This window comes from Rhipicephalus microplus, chromosome 9, assembly GCF_043290135.1.
Source record: "Rhipicephalus microplus isolate Deutch F79 chromosome 9, USDA_Rmic, whole genome shotgun sequence".
Classification (NCBI taxonomy): domain Eukaryota; kingdom Metazoa; phylum Arthropoda; class Arachnida; order Ixodida; family Ixodidae; genus Rhipicephalus; species Rhipicephalus microplus.
In genome coordinates this window covers 29,413,133-29,434,742 of record NC_134708.1, presented here as the reverse complement: position 1 = coordinate 29,434,742, position 21,610 = coordinate 29,413,133, and the positions used below count along the sequence as shown (strand labels likewise).

General features: G+C 48.0%; 1 protein-coding gene across 3 annotated transcripts in view; it reads right to left on the bottom strand.

Moving 5' to 3' along the window:
- Positions 1 to 21,610, bottom strand: part of wb (wing blister) — a 399,222-nt gene that overhangs the window by 109,236 nt on the left and 268,376 nt on the right. The window contains exon 1 of one of the 3 annotated variants that reach the window (XM_075873403.1): positions 18,854 to 19,434. The exons of the other annotated variants lie outside the window; for them this stretch is intronic. Coding sequence (XP_075729518.1) covers positions 18,854 to 19,097 — 244 coding nt within the window. The 5' untranslated portion in view covers positions 19,098 to 19,434. Of the gene's footprint in view, positions 1 to 18,853; positions 19,435 to 21,610 lie in introns of those variants that run through there. 3 annotated transcript variants of the gene reach the window in all.

Sequence of the window (21,610 nt, the reverse complement as noted above, 5' to 3'; positions counted from 1 at the left end):
TCCCGGTTGAATTTCTCTTCTTTTCTTTTTTTCGTCAGAAGACAGATACGACGAATGAAGCGGCATGCAACGGCATTGTGAGCCAGATCGCCTGTGGCCTGATGCACGGCGTGCTTCATCTGGAAACGCTTCCTACTAACGCTCACTGCATCGAGGGACGTACGTTTGGCGAATTCCGACCGAAAAGGGTGCTGCGGCTTTTGTGATTGGGTGATCGAGATGCCGCCACTGCATCATTTGACAGTATATACGGAACGTGGAATATGCGCAATTACCCACAACCGCCCTTCCTCTCCCAATTTCGAAAACACGCACAATCAGAACACTTGCACGGTTCATAAATGGAGGCTCACTTTTATAGGCGTGCGCGCAAACAGGGCGCGGGAGGGAAGGGGGGGGGGGGGGCTATTTTTATTAGCGGGCATTCGGTGCGCGCAGTCCGTCTCATACGTTTACTTAATTATGGCCACGCCGGTTTTTGGCGGTCATAGCAGCCGCGGGCCGATATGTTGCGTTCCAAGAACTATGTAGGTCTTATCTTTGCTGCAAGAAAGCCAGGGACCAAAGACGTACGTCACTTAGCTGTTCATTTTCATTTTTGTAGACATTTTTGTAGAGAGAGAGACTTTTCGAAAGCATTAGGAAGATAATAAATAAATGTCTGTTACATGAAGAAACTCATTTTCTTGATGCGTACGCGTACATCCCGAACTTATTTTGCCCAATAGCCGTGCGAATACCGTAAGTTTGGTCCATCTTGTGACTTCGTTCTGATTGCAACCGCGGTTCCAGACCCCCTCCGGGCTGCATCATGTCGAGTTGTATGTATGTATGTATGTATGTATGTATGTATGTATGTATGTATGTATGTATGTATGTATGTATGTATGTATGTATGTATGTATGTATGTATGTATGTATGTATGGATGGACGGACGGACGGACGGACGGACGGACGGACGGACGGACGGACGGACGGACGGACGGACGGACGGACGGACGGACGGATGGATGGATGTATGGATGGATGGACGGATGGATGGATGGATGGATGGACGGATGGACGGATGGATGGATATGGCTGTACCCTTTAGATCGGGCGGTGGCTAGCGCCACCAAGCCGTAATACTTAATGAACCAAAAACTAGATTTATTTTTTTTTCTTTAAAAAGTGAGTTTTAGGATTCGTACTTTGCAGTGAAGGGTTTAATTTTCACTCGTGCCTTGACTTTAGCCACCAATCAGATAACCTCCTTCTAGTTAAGTCTACCCGCTTAAAGTCTATTTTGCCCTCCCGGTCCCTAAACCCCAGTGCTTTGAAAAACTCTGCGCCATCATCCTGAACTATAGGGTGAAGCCCTTTACAGAACATTATCAAGTGTTCGGCTGTTTCTTCTTCCTCTCCACACGCCCTGCATACTGTGTCTACCCCTTCGTATTTGGCCCGATATGTCTTGGTTCGCAGTACTCCCGTCCTGGCCTCAAACAGTAGAGAACTACCCCGAGTATTATCATAGATCCTTTCCTTGGCAATTTCCTGCTTAAAAGTTCGATAGATCTCTAATGCGGACTTCTTAATCATGCCAATTCTCCACATGTCAGTCTCCATTTCCTTCACTTTCTTCTTAACCGATAGTTCTTTTTGGTTTGGCCACCCGCTGTTTTCTAAGTATTTACCAGTCAATTTCCTGGTTCGCTATCTCCATTTTGTATCAAAATTCTTCATGTACAAGTAGCTGAAAACCTTCCTAGCCCAACGCCCCCCCCCCCCCCATTTCTCTCAATCGCTTCTCAAATTTTATCTTGCTGCTAGCTTCGCTACCCTCAAATGATGTCCATCCCATATCACCTTGTACTCCCTGATTTGGTGTATTCCCGTGAGCTCCTAAAGCAAGCCTACCTTATCCACGTTGCTTAATTTCTAATCTTGCTTGAACTTCTGATCTGGGGTAGAGCATGTGGGGCAGAGCACCCCCTGGCGCTGGCTCGGCAAATTTTTTAAAAGCTTCAGGGCTCGCTGGACAGTCGCATGGTTTAACTTCATTGTTTTCGGTTTCCCCCGACGCCGATTCGGAGCAGGTTCGGATCATAGTTATTCACAAATATTGCACTTTGGAGCAGATTTTTCTTTAGGAATTTGAAGCAATTGGAGCAGCACTTCCATCACTGAAGGAGATTTAACGTTAGGACCGGAGAAACATATACTGATCTTCAGAGTGACCGAAAATCCAGACGTCGTTTAATACGGATGATATTGCGCCACGATTATGTTTCAACAGAGTGGGGCGCCTCGCGAAAAAGAAATGCTTGATACCAGCCACGTCTGTGTAGCTCATCAACGTATACGAAAACCAACGTATAAGAAAATTTAAAAAAAAAACAGTGGTACTAAGATAGCTATTTCCGGGCCAAGCCACCAGCGAAAGGTGCGCAGACCACGTGTTTCAGACATTTGGATTAGAACGACTCCCATAGCAAATGACGTACTGTTTCTTTATGCAAAAGAAACGCCCTTTCCTACCATGGTTCCCTTAAACAGCGCTAAGATGACAACTTGATAGACTTAATGTTACTATCCGAACTTCCTTCATTCATTCATACGAGAATCACGTGACTTTCTGTAACATTCGTACTGACGACGCCGAATATTTCGACTCGTGGCACGTATAAGGTTTTCGCCTTAATGGGGATTTGACGCACATGCTGCGCGATTTTCGCGAGTGCTGCGAACAATAGAAGCGTCGGGCGAGAATGGGGCGTGCGAATTCCGCTGACCGAGGCGCGATGACGAGGAACGTGCCGTAGTCGAGGAAGGGTGCGGCCGGCACGTACAGAGCGGGCCGCGATGCCGTTGAGAGACTCAGCGCGGCCAAAAGCGGTCCTTGAACTCCGGGCGACTGCTGGCGCGGTTTTATAAACACAGCGGAGAAGGGGGAGGACAGGCCGTTGATCGCTTGCTTTCGCGAAGAAGAAGAGCTGCAAATGTGCTCGTTTTTTTTTTTTTGCTACATCTGGCTTTTCGCGTTTCACGAGTGAAAGGGGACGAAAGAGAGAGAGAGCAGTACTTAAGTCGAGGCATATATTTTTTGATTAACAAGTCTCTGAACATTACAGCTGCACTTTTTTTTTTTCACTTGCATTGCATGCAATCAGAGTATTATTTTCCTGACAACAGATGCCGCTGCACCTGAACATTTCCGTTCGGGCAGCGGTGCGTCTATAGGCTCTCTCTCTTCGCTATATTTTTCTCTTCCTCATTTCCTTTTGTTTAGCAATATATTATGCCAAGACAAATGTTTGCTTCTCGTAGAACCTTGTGAAGTGGTATATCGATTATTCATTAATTCACAAAATTTATAAGGAAGGAACTGGAAGCCCAGTATTTTTAGACCGAGGCGGGCAGCGTGCGTGTCGTAATGTCCGGCAGTAGCGTCGCCAGCGTTACATGCCCCCCATCCACCCCGCCCTGAAATTTTTGACATGGAATACAGAGCGAAAAAAAAAATCACAGCATATCCACGGAGTGAATGATTATGAGCGGGGCGGAGCGTCCGTGAGCCCCTCCGTCCATCCGCGCGACCATCTGTGCGTCCATCCATGCGTCTGTCCATGAGTCCATCCATGAGTCCGTCCATGAGTCCGTCCATGAGTCCGTCCATGAGTCCGTCCATGAGTCCATTCATGAGTCCGTCCATGAGTCCGTCCATGAGTCCGTCCATGAGTCCGTCCATGAGTCCGTCCATGAGTCCGTCCATCCATCTGTCTGTGTACGTCCGTCCGTCTGCTAGTTTGTCTGTTCGTCCATGCGTCCGTCCGTGCGTCCACCTAGTGAACTCTACCGCCATCTCCCATCTCGCATCCCCTGTGGCACATACCCGCTCTAGAGCGGGTATGTGCCACCAGTAGCTACGTACGGCAACAACGGAGAAAGGATAGACCTACACCCTAACTAAGGAGCTTCGCCCCTAAAATCATTTCAAATAGGTGCCACCTTCCATGCCCATTGAAAAAAATTCTGCCTATGCCCCTGCATGCCGTTGGGCCGAGCCTTATGGCGCCATTGTGGACCCTCCAGACAGCCCGTAGTTGATTTTGATATCAAGCGCTTGAAGCCATCTTCTGCCCGTGAAGCCATTTTTCTTTGCTGTCCGCAAGAGTCACGGACTAACCCGCCAGATTATGTCTCATTTCAACGATGCCATCGCACGTGTCACATTCTTTCCAAATGTAAGTCGGGGTGTTTTTCAGTAGCGAGAAAAAAAAATCACAGCCTATCCACGGAGTAAATGATGATGAGTGGGGCGAAGCGTCAATCCATCCATCCGCGCGTTCAGACGGACTGACGCACGGACGAAAGCACGGACCGGCGGACGGACTCAGGGATGGATGGAAGCATGGATAGACAGACGAACAGACAGACAGAAGAACGGACGTACGCTAGGAGGAACAGAAGGACGGACGAACTGAAGCATGGACGGACGGAAGCAGGGACGGCTGGACACACGGACGGATGGAAGCATGCACAGACAGACGGACAGAAGGATGCACGGACAGACAGACGCACGGACGGATGGAAGCACGGACGCTTCGCCCCACTCATCATCATTCACTCCATGGATATGCTGTGAAAATCACTAACGCCATCTTGTTATACTATTTCCAAGGACATATGAAGGAACTGAGAGAACAAGCTTACGCAAGTCAACAAGGAACTAAAGTGAACCGAGGAGACATCGTATTGCTTGGTTCACGCACTCCTAGATCATTTTGGAGTCTCACTAAAGTCATGGAAGTTTATTCGAGAGTCGACGAGAAGATACGCTCCTGCCTTTTGAAAAGCAATCGATAACTCATTCGGAGACCTGTACAACACATCTACCAACTTGATTTGATTGATTGATATGTGCGGTTTAACGTCCCAAACCCACCATATGGTTATGAGAGACACCTGAAGTGGACGGCATCGAAAACTTCGACCACTTGGGGTTCTTTAACGCGCACCCAAATCTGAGCACACGGCCTACAGCAGTCTACCAACTTGAAGGTTGTTTCCAATGTGGGGAACAAAACTTCAATGCGGGCCGGAAGCCATGGTGAAACTAGCCGAAGACAAGAAGACAATGGGCATGAGATATCGCGCGCGTTGATAAGCAAATGATAAAAAAGAAGATTCTTGCTTTTCGTTCGCATCGAACGCATTTCCACGTTTGTCTCGTTTCTGCGACAACATATGCACACAACGCCATCTGTTGGGCAAGTCATAATCTAGAGGCGGCGACATACTACATACGGAGGAGGGAACGACCCACAGCCTAAGGACGCCCCTAATAAGCGTCAATTACAAGTTCGAAATCGAGCATGCAACCCTCCCCCCCAATCTGGCAGGATTATTTTTCACCTTAAGGAAGCGCTTGCTCCACATTTAGCAGTATTTTATTGTGTGTTATGTATTATCGGACTGACTTGACCGATCAACCTATAGCAATGTCTGAACGGTTTTAGGCGTTGTGTCGTCTTATTGAAGATAATAAGCACAGGTATCGTCACCACGTAACATTGTCGACTGCACCTTCCAACGCTATTGGCTTCGGTGACGTACCGTGGCGCCACCTACGTGATGACGTCACTCATAAGATGCTGGGTTGTGTTAAGGCTGCAGTCTAATCCCAAGCGGGTCGGGTTACTTCCAGTATAACTGGCCATGGTACCAATTGGTTTCCAGTAGAAATGTAGGTGGAACTAGTTGCTTTCATCGCTGGGACAAGTTTGTTAACAGGTGGAAGCAGCTGACCCGAGTTAACAGCAGCTGAAGCGAATTATATTCCCAGCAGCACATTTTTACCACCTGGATTAGTACAGCACGATACATATATACTACTCCTACAAAGCAGCCCGTGGTCACGATTTGTAACGCAATCGCAACACGTAATGCGATAGCCGAGAAAAAACCTTAGCCGACCGACGTGGTAGCGAAACAAAAGTCACGGAAACGCAGAATTTCCCGCCCTACCAATGGCAACTAAGGCACGCAATGGAGAAACGCATCGCACAACATGGGCTACACAAGTGCGTGCGATTTATGGACGCAACGATCACTTCCACGTTTCGTGTACACACACACGCACGCACACACACAAACACACACAAACACACACACACACGCGCGCGCGCGCGAGGACTGCGCAAAACCGAGCGCGTAAGTGCAGTGTGTTTGTTTTTATTTCAGTGTTATGCTGTTCGACGGTGCGGAAAGAGCACATTTCAACTGTGCGTCTTTTTCACGTTTGTAAGTGGCTTCTCCGATTAAGACTGAGTTTAGTTCGTTAGCATTAGCATACTACAAACAAATACAAACACTGGCAACTATGGCTAAGTAAAGGCTGATGCTGGCTAGTGTTCGCGGCACTGTTGGCTATCAAAGTATGGTTGTCGGGGGTAATCAAAAGTAACGCTAACATAAGTTTCTTTTCAGTTTATTTTACAACTCAATCGCCATGCATTGCATTTGGCTAAGTCCGCAACGGAGTCGTATTAGCCGCCATTCTGTCGGCTCTGATTGGTTCAGAATGTCGAAATAGCCTTTCTTGAATGGTTCGGAGTGTCGTAATTACGTAGCTTGGCAATACGGCGAAATTTGTCAATGTCCAGATCCTTGCTAGGGTAGGGAGAAATTGCGTGAAATGATAGAACGTGTATTATACTGCTCAGTGCATTTTGTTCTCTTTAGAGTCACCTGAATGGTCACGTTTAGATGAGTTTTTAAACCACACTTTCTGATTGATTGATATGTGGGGTTTAACGTCCCAAAATTATCATATGATTATGAAAGACGCCGTAGTGGAGTGCTCCGGAAATTTCGACCACTTGGGGTTCTTTAACGTGCACCCAAATACGAGCACACGGGCCTACAACATTTCCGCCTCCATCGGAAATGCAGCCACCGCAGCCGGGATTTGAACCCGCGACCTGCGGGTCAGCAGTCGAGTACCCTAGCCACTACACCACCGCGGCGGGGCTAAACCACACTTCTGCAATTTGGAACAGGTGACGTCTCGAGCGATGGCGGTCACGACATCGCATGTCCATTTCGGTCACCCACATCACACTGCAAAACCAGGGCACTTGAGATTGATTGCCATTACTTCGAAAGAGCTGTTGTGGAACGCAACGAGAGGCGAATCCACGAAACAAACGAGAATGGCGGGACAGCGCCAGCAAACGCCATTGTAACGCATAACGGCGAGCGTCGAAACAAATCTGCATCTATAAGGTGCACTTTGTCGGGTATACGCTTCTAAATCCATCCACAAAAGAGCAACGACGACAACCGCTTTGATCCTCCGCTGTGCGCGCAGTGCGGAGTCGCGAGCAGTAAAAAAACAAAAACAACAGAACACATTTCGCTCAGACGTTCGTTCACTTCCCGCGTGGCAACGTCGACTCTTTCTGCGGAAACGTCAAGAGACACAAGGAAGCCAGAGCACACCAGGAAGCGTCGAGGCACGTGACCACGCGTCACATACGCCCTTCGGCATCGCGCGCGACAAGGAAGCACTGCGTGCATCCTCTCTATGGTATTCTGCTCTTCTCTGTTGAAGCGTCGTGCGCATTATCCATATCGTGCGTGCATATATTGTGTCCTTTATGAATTGTTTGTAGAAGCGTCTTGCGCTCCACTCCAGGCGTGCATTGTATATTTCATGTATCGTTCGTAGATGTGTCGTCTGCTCTACTCCGTGCGTGTGCAGTGTATCTCGTGTGTCGTCTGTCGAAGTGTGCCGTATATGCTCAATTTCTGTGAGTGCGCAGCGTATCTTCTCGTGTGTCATCTGTCGAAGTGTCGTCTGCTGATCTGTGGTGTGCGACTCTAACATGCGGCCCGCGACTCTGTTTCGTTTTTCGTACAAGCGACGCGCAAACATCGCACCCACGCATACGACCGCGACGTATAGAAGCAAGAGGGAAAAAAAGACACCCTCAAACAGACGAGCTCTTTGCGGGCTGACGGCTGGATGGGATCTGGCATACGTCACTCAAGGGACAGAGGACGCCGGCTGGTGGTCGCGCGCCGAAGCCATCGGCTCCCGACCCGACATCAGGTGCGCAGTCGCAAAGGCTCGTGTGACGCGTAGGTCGAAAGAGCGCGCCCTCTCCCGTCTGGAGCGCGTTGGTTGGAACGGCCGCGATATGGCGACACGTGTTGCATTTAAACTGTATGGTTGCACGTATGTACTACAGCGTGCGAACAGAACGCGGGTCGCCTGTTCTTTGTTTCTGGTTTGCGCAAGCGCTCAGCCCAAACACGACGCGCGGTTCATATATGTGTGCTTCGGTATTGGGAGGGTCGCCCGCCGCGGTGATTTATTGGCCCTCCGCCCGTCCACATCAAAGTACCCTCGCTGTCTCAAGAGCAGGCCATCTGCGGTTCTTGTCGGTTTTTAACGCTTGTAATCGCTGCACTCGAGAGATGTTCGTGCTCTTCTGTTCTTGTGAGGGAGTTGAAAACATTTCCGGCATTCCGAGTGGCGTTTACGTCTTTTGTCGAGAGCGGTTATGCGAGTTTGTCTTTAGGCTTAACCTCGGCCGCGCGTGTGAATATTTATTATGTGTTTCTTTATACGCGCGCGTGTGTGTGTAGGGGGGGGGGGTTATCAGGCCGTCTGCTTCTTTAGATAAGTTCAAAGAAGCCATAACACGGATAAGACAAGGCCCACACAAAGAGGACAGGGGCCGGATTTTTTTTTTTAAGTGATATAGGCTGTTTTCATTGCTGTATTAGCACATGTTCCCAAAATAACGGTTCAGTTTTGAGTATAGCGCGCGTCTTGTCTTCTCTCTGTGGTGTTCGTCTTATCAGCGCTGTAGCTTCGTTGAACGTACGAAATCAACTATAGCCCAAAAGTCTGTTCTCTTAGCTGTAAATAATGTAGCAGCCACGGTGGTCTAGTAGCCATGGCGCTTCACGAGATATTTTCATTTCTCCCGAATCGCAAGAGAAATGATTTATTGATTGATATGTGGAACTTAACGTCCCAAAACCACCATGTGATTATGAGAGGCGCTGTAGTGCAGGGCCGTCCAGAAATTTCTACCACCTGAGGTTCATTAACGATCATTCAAATCTGAGCACACGGGTCTCTAATTGAAATGAAAATAAGAATTATGGCTGGAGTGCTTGAGTGCATTACATGGATTATCGCAACATGATAACGAACAGAATATATGACCATATTATTATATTTGAGGTGGTCACGTTTCAGATGAATTGCCGATAAATATACACTCATCGACTAGCGCGTTTCTCAAGATCTCAGCCCGCCACGTGAGCCCGAATCAAGTTCTCCACAGATAAAGGCTTATCGGAACGGTTCGTACTGACGAACTTATAAGCCGAGAGGAAGTGACGAGAGTCGCGATAAGACGCGCGTGTTTACACTGTGACTCAAGCACACACACACCCACACTCGCGTGTAGCAATAGGGGCGTCACCTCACAGAGCGTACGGAATTTCCTCTTTTTCGTTTCCTTATCTAATTCTTTATCTTATATTCTCAATCCCAAGCTAGAGACTCCTTCGTGGCGGCGGTCGACCTTAGCGAGATTGCGCGACAATCAGGTAAGCACGGAGAAGGAAAGGAACATTGCAACGGGCACTGAAGAACGAACTAAGATAAGCCGATATATATATATATATATATATATATAAAAGAAAAATACAGGGCTACAAAGTGAGATAGCCTGGTAGTACAGGTTGGCGTGAACAGGCTCGAAGAGAAATAGCAATAAAAGAAGATAACAAAGAAATGTGATAAGGAGAAAAACTCACGCTAAGGTGCAAACTATTATAACAGACAATGATGCCAAGTATATATGGATAATAACAGTTTGATTTGATTGATATGTGGGGTTTAACGTCCCAAAACCACCGTATGATTATGAGAGACGCCGTAGTGGAGGGCTCCGGAAATTTCGACCACCTAGGGTTCTTTAACGTGAGCCCAAATCTGAGTACACGGGCCTACAACATTTCCGCCTCCATCGGAAATGCAGCCGCCGCAGCCGGGATTCGAACCCGCGACCTGCGTGTCAGCAGCCGAGTACCTTAACCACTAGACCACCGCGGCGGGGCAAGGATGCCAAGTATATATGGATAATAACAGTAACACTGTTATCTGAGGTTTTACGTCTCAAAACAACGGTATGATAACGAGAGACGGCGTACAGCTCTGTAAACTTCGATGATCTGCTGTTCTTTAACGTGCACTCACATCGCACAGGTATAGCACACGGGCCTTAACCATCTCGCCTCCAGCGAAACGCGACCTCCGCGACCTGCATCGAAACCGCGACACTCGGGTTGCCAGGCCAACAAAGACCACATTAAGCGTGTTTAACGCTTACGTTCAACTTAATTCATATAGACAACTCGATTGTACACGCCTGATAGTGCAGCAAGGGCATATGTTCAATTTGCAATGAATACGTTGTTCCTGCCTCGAATATCAAGAACAAAAGCGGACGGAATGTGAATGACAAATCACGGACATTTTTATTACGATTATTTGCGCATACCCAATGTGCAGAGATGTGTAATCCGAGATCGTTGGTGTAGCCTGGAAGGGCTCGAACCCATTTATCCCGAACATTTTTGTCAATCTTGCGCGTGGGCTTTCACGCAAATACAAAATGCGAGTGTACAAAGGCCCATTCCCCCGCCTTCCCCCGTCCTGAAAAAAAAAATATTTATTTCTAGCTTCGCCTCTGATTACTATGATCGCAGCATCAGTTCTCTTTTAGGAAACCATATTGTGATAGTCCGTCACACTTTTACAAGCATCAGATGGTCGTCCCGAGGCAGAGTGGACACGAGTGATATGGATGCCTGGCCACTGTGCACCATGGAGTCAGAGGCAACGAGCTATAGCTCATTTTAGATCAGATGGCCCACCTGACCACATACACTGACGTACTATAAAAACAAAAAGCTTGTGCAGACAAGCTGTACCCGGCCACGTCCTCAACTCAGTAAGGCCGCACAGGTATACCTGGCGCCGCTTACAAACGTTATCGTATCCCAACTTACACTTACTCTCCAAAATCGACCCTGGCAAGTACGCCTCCCCCACATGCAGTCTCAGATGCAACACTAATCTAGCTACACTATATCATATGGCATGGGAGTGCCAGAGCAACACATCCAAAACTGGATTCCTTAAGGAGGAGGAGGAGGAAGAAGAAAGTTTAAGCGGAAAGACAGAGAGCTTAGCCAGTTCTTACACCGGCTGGCTACCCTGTGCTGGGGAAAGGGGTGAGGAGAATGAAAGATGTTAAAAAGAAATGCTGCGAAGAGAGAGGGAGAAATTACAAAAAAAAGTGCCACAAAGGAAAGGCAACATCAAAGAGTATATAAGACACCCAAGTCTGTCTCCGAGGCCAGATGTCCGCAAAAAGCGCAGCAAAGCTTTCAAAGCCTTCTGGGCTGAGGATGGGCTCGGCCAATGACCCAGAATCCTATGTTCCGACAAAGCCCGATCGTCCAGTCTATCCAGATTCTTTAAATATTTCAGTGGAGATTGGTGGGAGGTGGCCCTGTCTCGCCCCGGATTGGGGCTCGGTGGAACAGTGGCTAGGGTTCATACCCGAAGTCTGCGTGTTCGATCCCGACCACAGCGGTCGCATATCGATGTATTGATTGATTGATTGATTGATTGATTGATTAGTAAGTGGGATTTAACGTCCCAAAAGCCCCATACGATTATGAGAGACGCCGTAGTGGATTTCGACCACCTGGGGTTCTCTGCAAAACGGTGGAGGACCGTGTACTGCATGATCCCAGTGCACGTTAGAGAACAAAGATGGCCGAAATTTCTGGAGCTCTTCCACTATGGCGTCTCTCATAATTATATCGTGGTTTCGGGACGCAAAGCCCCAGATGTTAATCATTAATCAGCTGCGATGACTCACATCGCAGTTTTGAAAATGGTCTGATATGTTTTCCCCACTTAAAAGAGTATACGGATTCCTTCCGCTACACACCGCGGATAACAAGCGGCTGGCTTTTTTTTTTTTTTTTGTCGATAGCCGTAGTATACGAATTGCACTACTCGCCGCGCGCTGGGAACAGCCGCTGGGAACGTATCGCCCAGATAAGCAGGGCTCGCAGAGTCGACAGAGGGCTTTCTATACACACCGCTCGTTTTCTTGTTTCCTGTCTCTCTCTTTTTTCTTTTTTCTTTTTTGCAGCGAGCGCAGGATGTGGGAAACAGGAAAGAGAAATAGAGTTGCACTTTAGACCACGCCGATGGTTGCTTATTTCTTTCTTTTCTTCTGTTTTTTTTTTTTAAACGGCGCGATGACGTAACCCGTCTGGGCAAGCACAACTCGCCGACGCTGGACAGGCGAAATAGCTATACGCTGACGCGACCGCAATACAACGCCTGTATAGTCGGGTCACCGCGCTATAGCGTTGAACCCCGGAGCGGATTGGGTGATATATGGCGCTAGAGTGACGTAGCACGGCGGTTTTCCGGCGTGACGTCACTTCGGGGGCTCGCAACGTCTGAGCTTCTCTGGACCGTGGTACACGTAGAATCTGATTTGATTTGATTTGTGGGGTTTAACGTCCCAAAACCACTATTTGATTATGAGAGACGCCGTAGTGGAGGGCTCCAGAAATTTTGACCACCTGGGGTTCTTTAACGTGCACCCAAATCTGAGTACACGGGCCTACAACATTTCCGCCTCCATCGGATGTGCAGCCGCCACAGCCGGGATTTGATCCCGCGACCTGCAGGTCAGCAGCCGAGTACCTTAGCCACTAGACCACCGTGGCGGGGCGACACGTAGAATCTACAAAGTTCAACACGCACGTCTAATCGGGTATCATATCGGGCTTATTTGTGAATAAGGCCTCCGTAGCGGGGACAAAACGTCATATCTGTTCTTTCGTTTTAACGTGTAGTTGATACCTGCTGTTTCCCGCCATCAATTTTTCCCGACCAGATGGGTTCCCAGCGAACCCTGAACTTCAGGAAAAGATGAATGCTGAAACAGGAACACAGGAGGCGGGGAGACCGGACTTCTGGGTGGAGTATCTCACCCGCCAGTTCCAGACACGCTTGCTTCTCTTCGCGCCGCGAAGTGTGGAAATCGAAACTATACGACCAACGATCAACAATGGCGGCCGTTCACTGCCAGACTCGATCAACGCGAGTTTCGCGCAAGTCGTAGCAAAGACGAACAACGAACACTATAGTCCCGCAGAATACGTGGCAAAACACCAAAGCACTTTCTTTTCTTTGACGAGTAAAAAAAAAATAAGGAACAAAGTAAAGATACCGTGAAAAGCGCGCGGAAAACATCGTGCTATATACGCACACGACCTCTTTCCCTAAGCATCCTCCACCACCCTGTTTCCACGCATGCGATCGCCTCAAGTGTCCGTCATCGTCAAGTCTCGCAGGAAACCCGCCGACCTGGACTAATATGAACAGGAGGGGAGTCTTCGGGGAATACAAAGAGCGCCCTTTCGAAAAAGCTGCTGGCACTTTAGCTCTCTGATCTAGAGGCGCGGACGACACAGACACGCATGCGCGCCATGAAACGAAACATTTATTCTATCTATCTATCTATCTATCTATCTATCTATCTATCTATCTATCTATCTATCTATCTATCTATCTATCTGTCTGTCTGTCTGTCTGTCTGTCTGTCTGTCTGTCTGTCTGTCTGTCTGTCTGTCTGTCTGTCTGTCTGTCTGTCTGTCTATCTATCTATCTGTCTATCTATCTATCTATCTGTATATCTGTCTGTCTATCTATCTGTCTATCTGTCCGTCTGTCCGCCCGTCCGTCTGTCTGTCTGTCTGTCAATCTGTCTGTCACACGAAACGATTCAGCCCCCCGACCAAAGTAACCACTTGTCGAACGACCAACCATCTTAAACTGGTGGCTGCTCGTACTAGTGAATATTGTCAAATAGCAAATATTACGCATATCTGCGGCGAAAGTGTTAGGCGGTGCGCGCCTTGAGTAGAAATTACATACGTATGCGTAATTCCAAAGACACTAGTGTTTCTCAAGACTGCGCTGAAAATGCGACATCATTTACGAAAGAACGCCGGTAGAAGACCATCCTTTTTCTACGATATTTTGCAGGGATGCACGGAAATTCGCGGCCAATTCATTTTTTGTTTGTTTGTTTGTTTTCGCTTTCGTCAGTTGCGGTGAGCATGCACGGCAAGAACCTCCCTCCACCGTTCATTCGAGCCCATAGCACGACGACATCGAAACGACACAGCTATCACACGTTCATTCGCACACACATTGGAACGGTGATGCATTATGTCTGACCACCCTTTATATATAGGTCAGATCGAGCGTTTGTGATAATCGGTTCCCGACAGGGGGCTTGACGGTCACACAAAGAACTCCGCTAAGCGTCTTGTCAGACCCGCCATCACTCAAGAACTTCACGCGAGTTGACGTCTATCCAGAAAGCATTTATAACGTAGAAGGGTGTTTTTTTTTTTTAAGTTGGGGTCGAATTGAATAACACAGTGTATCGATACAATGTCTGTAGTCTCCCCATCCGAGACCACACAGCCTGATCTTCTTCTCCCCCAATACACGCACAATGGACACTCACACTCCATATATACTTACAAAAAAAAATGAAATAAAAGGAATAAACAGCAAGAGAAAAGACATGCAAGTGAGTTTTTTTTAGGCGGTGTCTCATTCATTCTGCTCAATAAATAGCTAATCAGCGAATACTTTGTTTCACAATGCCCACAGAATGTTTTACTTCTCTAATGCAAGCGTAGTTATCTCAAACCAAAGAAACCGTATTTAGGTCGTAGTTAAACGTGGTGTATACTACTTCTGTAAGAATTCGCGGAAAATGGGTTCAATTAAACGGCAGTAAAAACAATGTCGACGGCATCCTCGTCCGCCATCTCCAACCAATAAAACTGTCAGAAACTATTTAGAGTTACTTAATGAGTGCTTTCGTCGAATCATAGTAAGAAAGGTCGGCTTGTTCAGAACTACTCAACTCTACGAAATGAAATACCGTTTCGGTTCGCAAATAACAGTTCCCTGGCTTTCCTAGTTTAAACAAACGTCGAGAGATGCGCTACCGATGCAGCTTTTCAAGACCGCGTCACTTTGACAAGGAACTCCAAAGGAGAAACGATTTTAATAGCAATGTAACCATAGTTAATATACAGCTTCTGAAAACTTGCGCCTATACCGTATTTACTCAAATCTAACACATTTTTTGTTTGTTCTTTTGTTTCTGATTAGTTGATATGTGGGGTTTCACGTCCCAAAACCACCATATGATTATGAGAGACACCGTAGTGGAGGACACCGGAAGTTTTGAGCACCTGGGGTTCTTCAACGTGCACCCAAATTCCAGCACACGGGCCTACAAAATTTCCGCCTCCATCGGAAATGCAGCCGCCGCAGCCGGGATTCGATCCCGCGACCTGCGGGTCAGCAGCCGAGTACCTTAGCCACTAGACCACCGCGGCGGGGCTCCCTTCTTTCTTCACAGATTTACCGCTACCTAAAGTCGACCTCCACGTTATAATCAAATACTGAAAGAAAAAAAAACTTTTCTTTTTCTGGGCTCAATGAAAACTCGCCCATCGCACTGTAATCATGTCTGCGTTACAGTCGAATAAATAGGGTATGATGCGGACACATGCATGTCCGGCCCACACAGTAATGACGTATCTAAAGCCACGATGGTATACACTGCGCTCGTGAAACAAGAGTTAGCTCATACTGATGAATTAGACCCTTAAAACTCTGGTGTCGTTTAGTTTCACTACCATAAGCTCAGGAATACACGAGAAAATAATTCTTGCCCCACCGCGATGGTCTAGTGGCTAAGGTACTCGGCTGCTGATCCAAAGGTCACGGGATCATATGCCGGCTGCGGCGGCTGCATTTTCAATGGAGGTGAAAATGCTGTAAAGGTCCGCTTGTGTGCTCAGATTTGGGCGCACGCCAAAGAACCCCAGGTGGCCGAAATTTCCAGAGTCATCCACTACGGCGTCTCTCGTAATATGTGCTGGTTTTGGGACGTTAAACCCCACATATCAATTAAAATAAATGTTGAAAGTTTCACTTTTAAGTTTCCCGTCAACGTCTTAGATGCCGACGTCACAAACTTCAAAAATGTTTTTCTTTTTTTTTTCGCGATTCAGCCTCACTGGCTGAACGATATTTCCTGAAACTTGGCATGCTAAATTTATAGCTCCCTTAGAAGAAAATGCACTTGACTTCTACTTATTGAGAAATAACCAGTCCCCCGTATATATAGACGCCACCAAAATCTCTTACAGTCACGAAGTTAGAGCTCTTTTATATTTTTGTAGCACGTATTCTCACTCATCTAACGTCTTCTTGCAGTAAGCTTTTTGTGTTCGGCGTCCTGAAAGAGTAATGTACTTTCAAAACCCAAAATGGCTTTTCTCTTTAGGTTCCCCTAAATTATGACTGCATACTGACATTCACCTCAGCACTTTATTTTGTGCAGAATGTATGCTTGTATGTTGTTGTTGTCGTTGTTGTTGTTGTTGTTGTTGTTGTCGCTTTGTTTTTACAGCGAAAGTTGTTATGAGATCATAACAAGGGTCACCTGTTGCACCGTCGTTCTCCGCCGCCGCCGGTGTCCGTAACCACTATCGCACTAAATGACAAAAGAAACTCACAATAAAAAACATCAAGGATACAATGAGATTCGCACCCGGGTCCACTGCGTGCCAAGCCCAGTATTCTACCACTGAGCCACGCTTCCAAACTGCCATAAAGCAGGCTTGATGCCGGGAAGTGAATCGCGCTAATATGTGCAATGAGGCGTTTTAGAACAGCAAAAGGAACAACCAGGTGTTACACAATGAGAACTGTGCACCGAGTGTGTCGTCGACTGCTCTAATTAATTACAAGAGCTTGCTCTTGATCCCCTATTTACTGTGGCGCTTACGCACTTAAGGCATCGTTCTTCATCGTCGTCAGCCGCTGCATACACGAAATTCCTCGCAAGTGTGGAGCGGCTACCACGCTTACCCGAAAACTGGCGAAGCATGGCATAGTAAATGCCGGCCTACTACACAATGACTGGTGGCGTAGTGCTCGCAGCCCTGCCGCGGTGGTCTAGTGGCTAAGGTACTCGATCGGCTGCTGACCCGCAGGTCGCGGGATCGAATCCCGGGTGCGGCGGCTGCATTGCCGATGGAGGCGGAAACGTTGTAGGCGCGTGTGCTCAGATTTTATCATCATCATCATCATCAGCCTGACTACGTCCACTGCAGGACAAAGGCCTCTCCCATGTTCCGCCAGTTAACCCGGTCCTGTGCTTGCTGCTGCCAATTTATACCCGCAAACTTCTTAATCCCATTTGCCCACCTTATCTTCTGTCTCCCCCTAACCCGCTTCCCTTCTCTGGGAATCCAGTCAGTTACCCTTAATGACCAGCGGTTATCCTGTCTACGCGCTACATGCCCTGCCCATGTCCATTTCTTCTTCTTGATTTCAGATATATCCTTAACCCCCGTTTGTTCCCTAATCCACTCTGCTCTCTTCTTGTCTCTTAAGGTTACACCTACCATTTTTCTTTTCATTGCTCGCTGCGTCGTCCTCAATTTAAGCTGAACCCTCTTTGTAAGTCTTCAGGTTTCTGCTCCGTAGCTAAGTACCGGCAAGATACAGCTGTTATATACCTTCCTTTTGAGGGATAGTGGCAATCTACCTGTCATAATTTGAGAGTGCTTGCCGAATGTGCTCCACCCCATTCTTATTCTTCTAGTTACCTCAATCTCGTGGTTCGGCTCTGCGGTTATTACCTGCCCTAAGTAGACAGTCTTTTACAACTTCAAGTGCACTATTACCTATCTCGAAGCGCTGCTCCTTGCCGAGGTTGTTGTACATTACTTTCGTTTGCACACAAATCTGAGCTTTCGAACGAAAGCTCAGATTTGGGTGCACGTTAAAGAACCCCAGGAGGTCGAAATTTCCGGATCCCTCCACTACGGCGTCTCTCATAATCATATGGTGATTTTGGGACGTTAAACCAGACAAGTCAATCAGCATAGTGCTTGCAAACGTGCTTGCAGCAGCTACCCAAAGAGTGTTTTCGACAGTATCACTGAATAAAATCAATCAATAAATAAAATGCATCAACGCTAACAGCGACTCGAGCACCGTCTAGAAGAAGCGGAAGGCAGTCAGCGGAGTGCGATATCGCAAAGCCACTTCAGGCCTTTTTACTCGCGCCGGCCGGAACCTGCCCCGTCCCAGGTGTTTCCCAAAGCCCCTAGCGGCCTCGTAATCGAGAGAGTTACAAAACCGTGAGGCGGGCGCCCCGACCGAACGGCACTACACACATTACTAAATATTTCTCTCTAAAGGCGAGGGTCGTATAAACCAGGCGAACTTCCGATCTCTCGTCGGTCGAAGACGAAGTAGTTGGAGCAACTGAGGACGAGGAAGAAAGCGAGAGAAGACAGCAAATGGCGCTAGATCTTAAAACTTAAGTACTGCGCCCTCGCAATTACACGACGAAGGTTAGCCAACCGCGTACCTGTAGATACGTCGTTATACAGCGTGCGTTAAATATACACGCATTTCCGTCGCAGGTTCAAGTCTTGGGGAGATGCGACCCAACTGCACACTGTTATGGAAATGTGTCCACCATTCGAAGTCCCTATCCTGTCTTCTCTCATTTTTTTTTCTTTGCTCGTGCTGAGTTGCGCCAGAAGTTTCTCGTTATCATATTTACAAGTTTCGTCGTGCACCAACTCTCCCAACTTTATACTCCGCCAGAGGAAAGAGTCTGCGCTCACCAGTAGGATAAGGGTAGTCGATACAATTGACGTTCCACGTACAGTCGTTCTCGTGGCAAGGGCTGGCCGCTACAACGAGCAGCGCAAGCAGCGTGCACCAGCGCAAGCATCCGCGGCACAACCACCACAAGCCCAAGCTCCGCGCTGAAGATGACCACGAAGTCGTCGAGGCGACGCCGTCAACGGCGTCGACGAGACGTCCGCCGCGGCGTGGAGAAGACCGGAGCGCCGACGTCTCGACCATGGAACAACCGGGAACCTCAAGCACATGGTCGTGGGCGCGAGACGCGCGCCCCGAAGATCATCAAACGTTGCAGCGATTGAAGCGCGCGTCGGCTTTGATAACTTCACGGGGTCCTCGTCGTTGGCGTGCGCTGTTGTGATATCATAGTCCCAAACTCGCTCGCACTTTCTGTTCCGCAGCGTCAGCGCGCTCCATCCAAGCCGACCACCCTGGTCGGCCGCTGCCGCTCTTTTACGCCGCTTTTTACGCGCGTAAGATGCCGCCGCCGAACGTTGATCGTACGGTCGGTGGGGGGCGTCGTTTACGCAACCAGCGAGCGAGCATGCGAGCTCTTCACCGTTTCCGCGGCGAGCGTATAGCCCTCCCTCTCGTCACAGAGCACGCCGACTCCGCACTCTCGCAAGTCGGCGCCGTTCCCTAGTTCAGTTCCCTAGGTTTCCACGCAGGGGAAAGGAGGGAAGAACAAACGAGCACCCGACACGAGCTTGTCAGGTGCTTCAGTTTTCTTTATTGTACCTGTGTCAAATCCACGCTATCCAGTATTTAGGACGATTAACCAACTACGCCAGCAACCGATTTCGTCAGAGTGGGCGGATGCTTTTCTCTCCCCCTTCCATATCCTCCTCTGTCTCTGCTGATAACAAACATAAGCAGAACAGGCACCCGTTATATCCGTGATCTGTACGGTGGCAAATTATGTTGCCGAGGTGGTGAGAGTTGGAACTGACGTTACGAATATTTGTCCCAATTGAATGAGGCGGATAGTATTTCCAGGCTTTGGCATTCGATAAGTCTGGGTATTTGCGCACATTTCTTGCTTTGTGTCTTAAAATTTAGCGTTACGACGCGCTATGGTTATAAGCTTAGCCTCGAAGGTAAGTCTCAAACTATGAACGTTCTTATGGTGATCGTCGACGTTTTTGCGATATTTACACGTGACATTTTAATTTTAATTTTAACTTTATTAAGTTTTTAATTATTATAATACAGAGTAATTTCATTAATACGACTCTTTTTATTGTTTAACCTTATTATAAAACAATTTAGCTAATAAGATTCTGCATAATACCTTTCTCGGTCTAATACGTTTTCCTTTTTGCTCCCCTGGCCAAACTCTTTGCCTAATACTTTATTTCCAGCACAACATAAATATAGCACCAACGAGATTCCCATGTAATTTGCACAACTATGGCTGCCTCCTTGTTACCATTTTCTGTTCACTGTTGCGTGCTCCTTCTGTAGCATAATAACTGGGACGGGCTACGGCACTTTGTGGGGCATTAAATATGCCCAGCTCTGCCAACTTATCCTGCATGCTTGATTATAATGAATGAAGGAAGGGAATTCTGAGGGTTCGTTTCTGTGTTTGACACGAAGAATAATGAAAATCGACAAATAATGAAGGCAACAAACAACAAATCCTTCGCTTAATTGTGACTGATTGACTTAATAGAGTCGCGGATGCAGGGGTTCCCCTTTAGGAGAAAGGAGAGAGGGAGGCTGACTTTGCCCCCCCCCCTCTCCTTCCGTGGGCACGTATACTCCATTCTCTTTGTCACAACGCGAATGGACTCCGTACGGTCACCTCTCAACCTAGCGCCTCTCCCTAGAAAAATCCCTAGGCTGTCGAAAGTGGGCGGGTGCGGTCCTCCTTTTCGTACTCTCCTCCGTCTCGGCTGATAACGGCGATAAGCAGCAGGGCAGGCACCCGTTGTATTCGTTACGTATACGCTGGCGTAGTATGTAGCGGAGGGAAAGAAAAGAGGGGGCCCGCGTGGGGCGCCGGAAGTGGCGTTTTCCTGTCGAAAGCCACGACTCGGATTAGAAGGGGGAAGAGAGTGACTGAGAGACGGATAAGAAGTGGGGAGAGTTTCGAAGGCGCGTACAATAAAAAAGCTCTCAGCGGCCCTGTTATCGAGAGAGAAATGAAAGGTGACGCAGACTGGGCGCTGACGTGATGCGGTGGGAAATTGTATCAAACTGAAACGGCCGGCAGATTGTGAATATCTAGAGTTCCGCTGCTCCCTCCAGCCCGAGTTTTTCGTCGTTGGATCGAATCTTCGTCAGCGACAGCGCTGGTGTTACGGTGCGACGTGAAACGGGAAAGATGAGATATCACAAATGGAAAACTACACTGGGACACTACAATCAACTTCAACCTGGCAAAACTAGGTGCCGCGTTCTAGTCGGTCATTTTAGCAACGCAGGTGGCGCCATGTAGCCGTGCTTCGAAGCTGCCACATGGTGAAAAACTGCGTCGCAGTTCGGTCGTGATGAACCCCTGAACACGTCTTGACACTCAACACTGACGTGGACACTCGCGACATCACCGTTTCGTCCGCCATTTCGACCTACCACTGCGCCGCCTATAGTCGCTGGAATGATCTAATCATGCGAAGGCGAAAGAAATCTCTTGCTTCCCACTTTATGGCATTGATATATCTTACATTTACTTATTACATCGGTCTCGACTTTACGTTCGCAGACAACGCCAGCTTGTTGCTCACAACCAC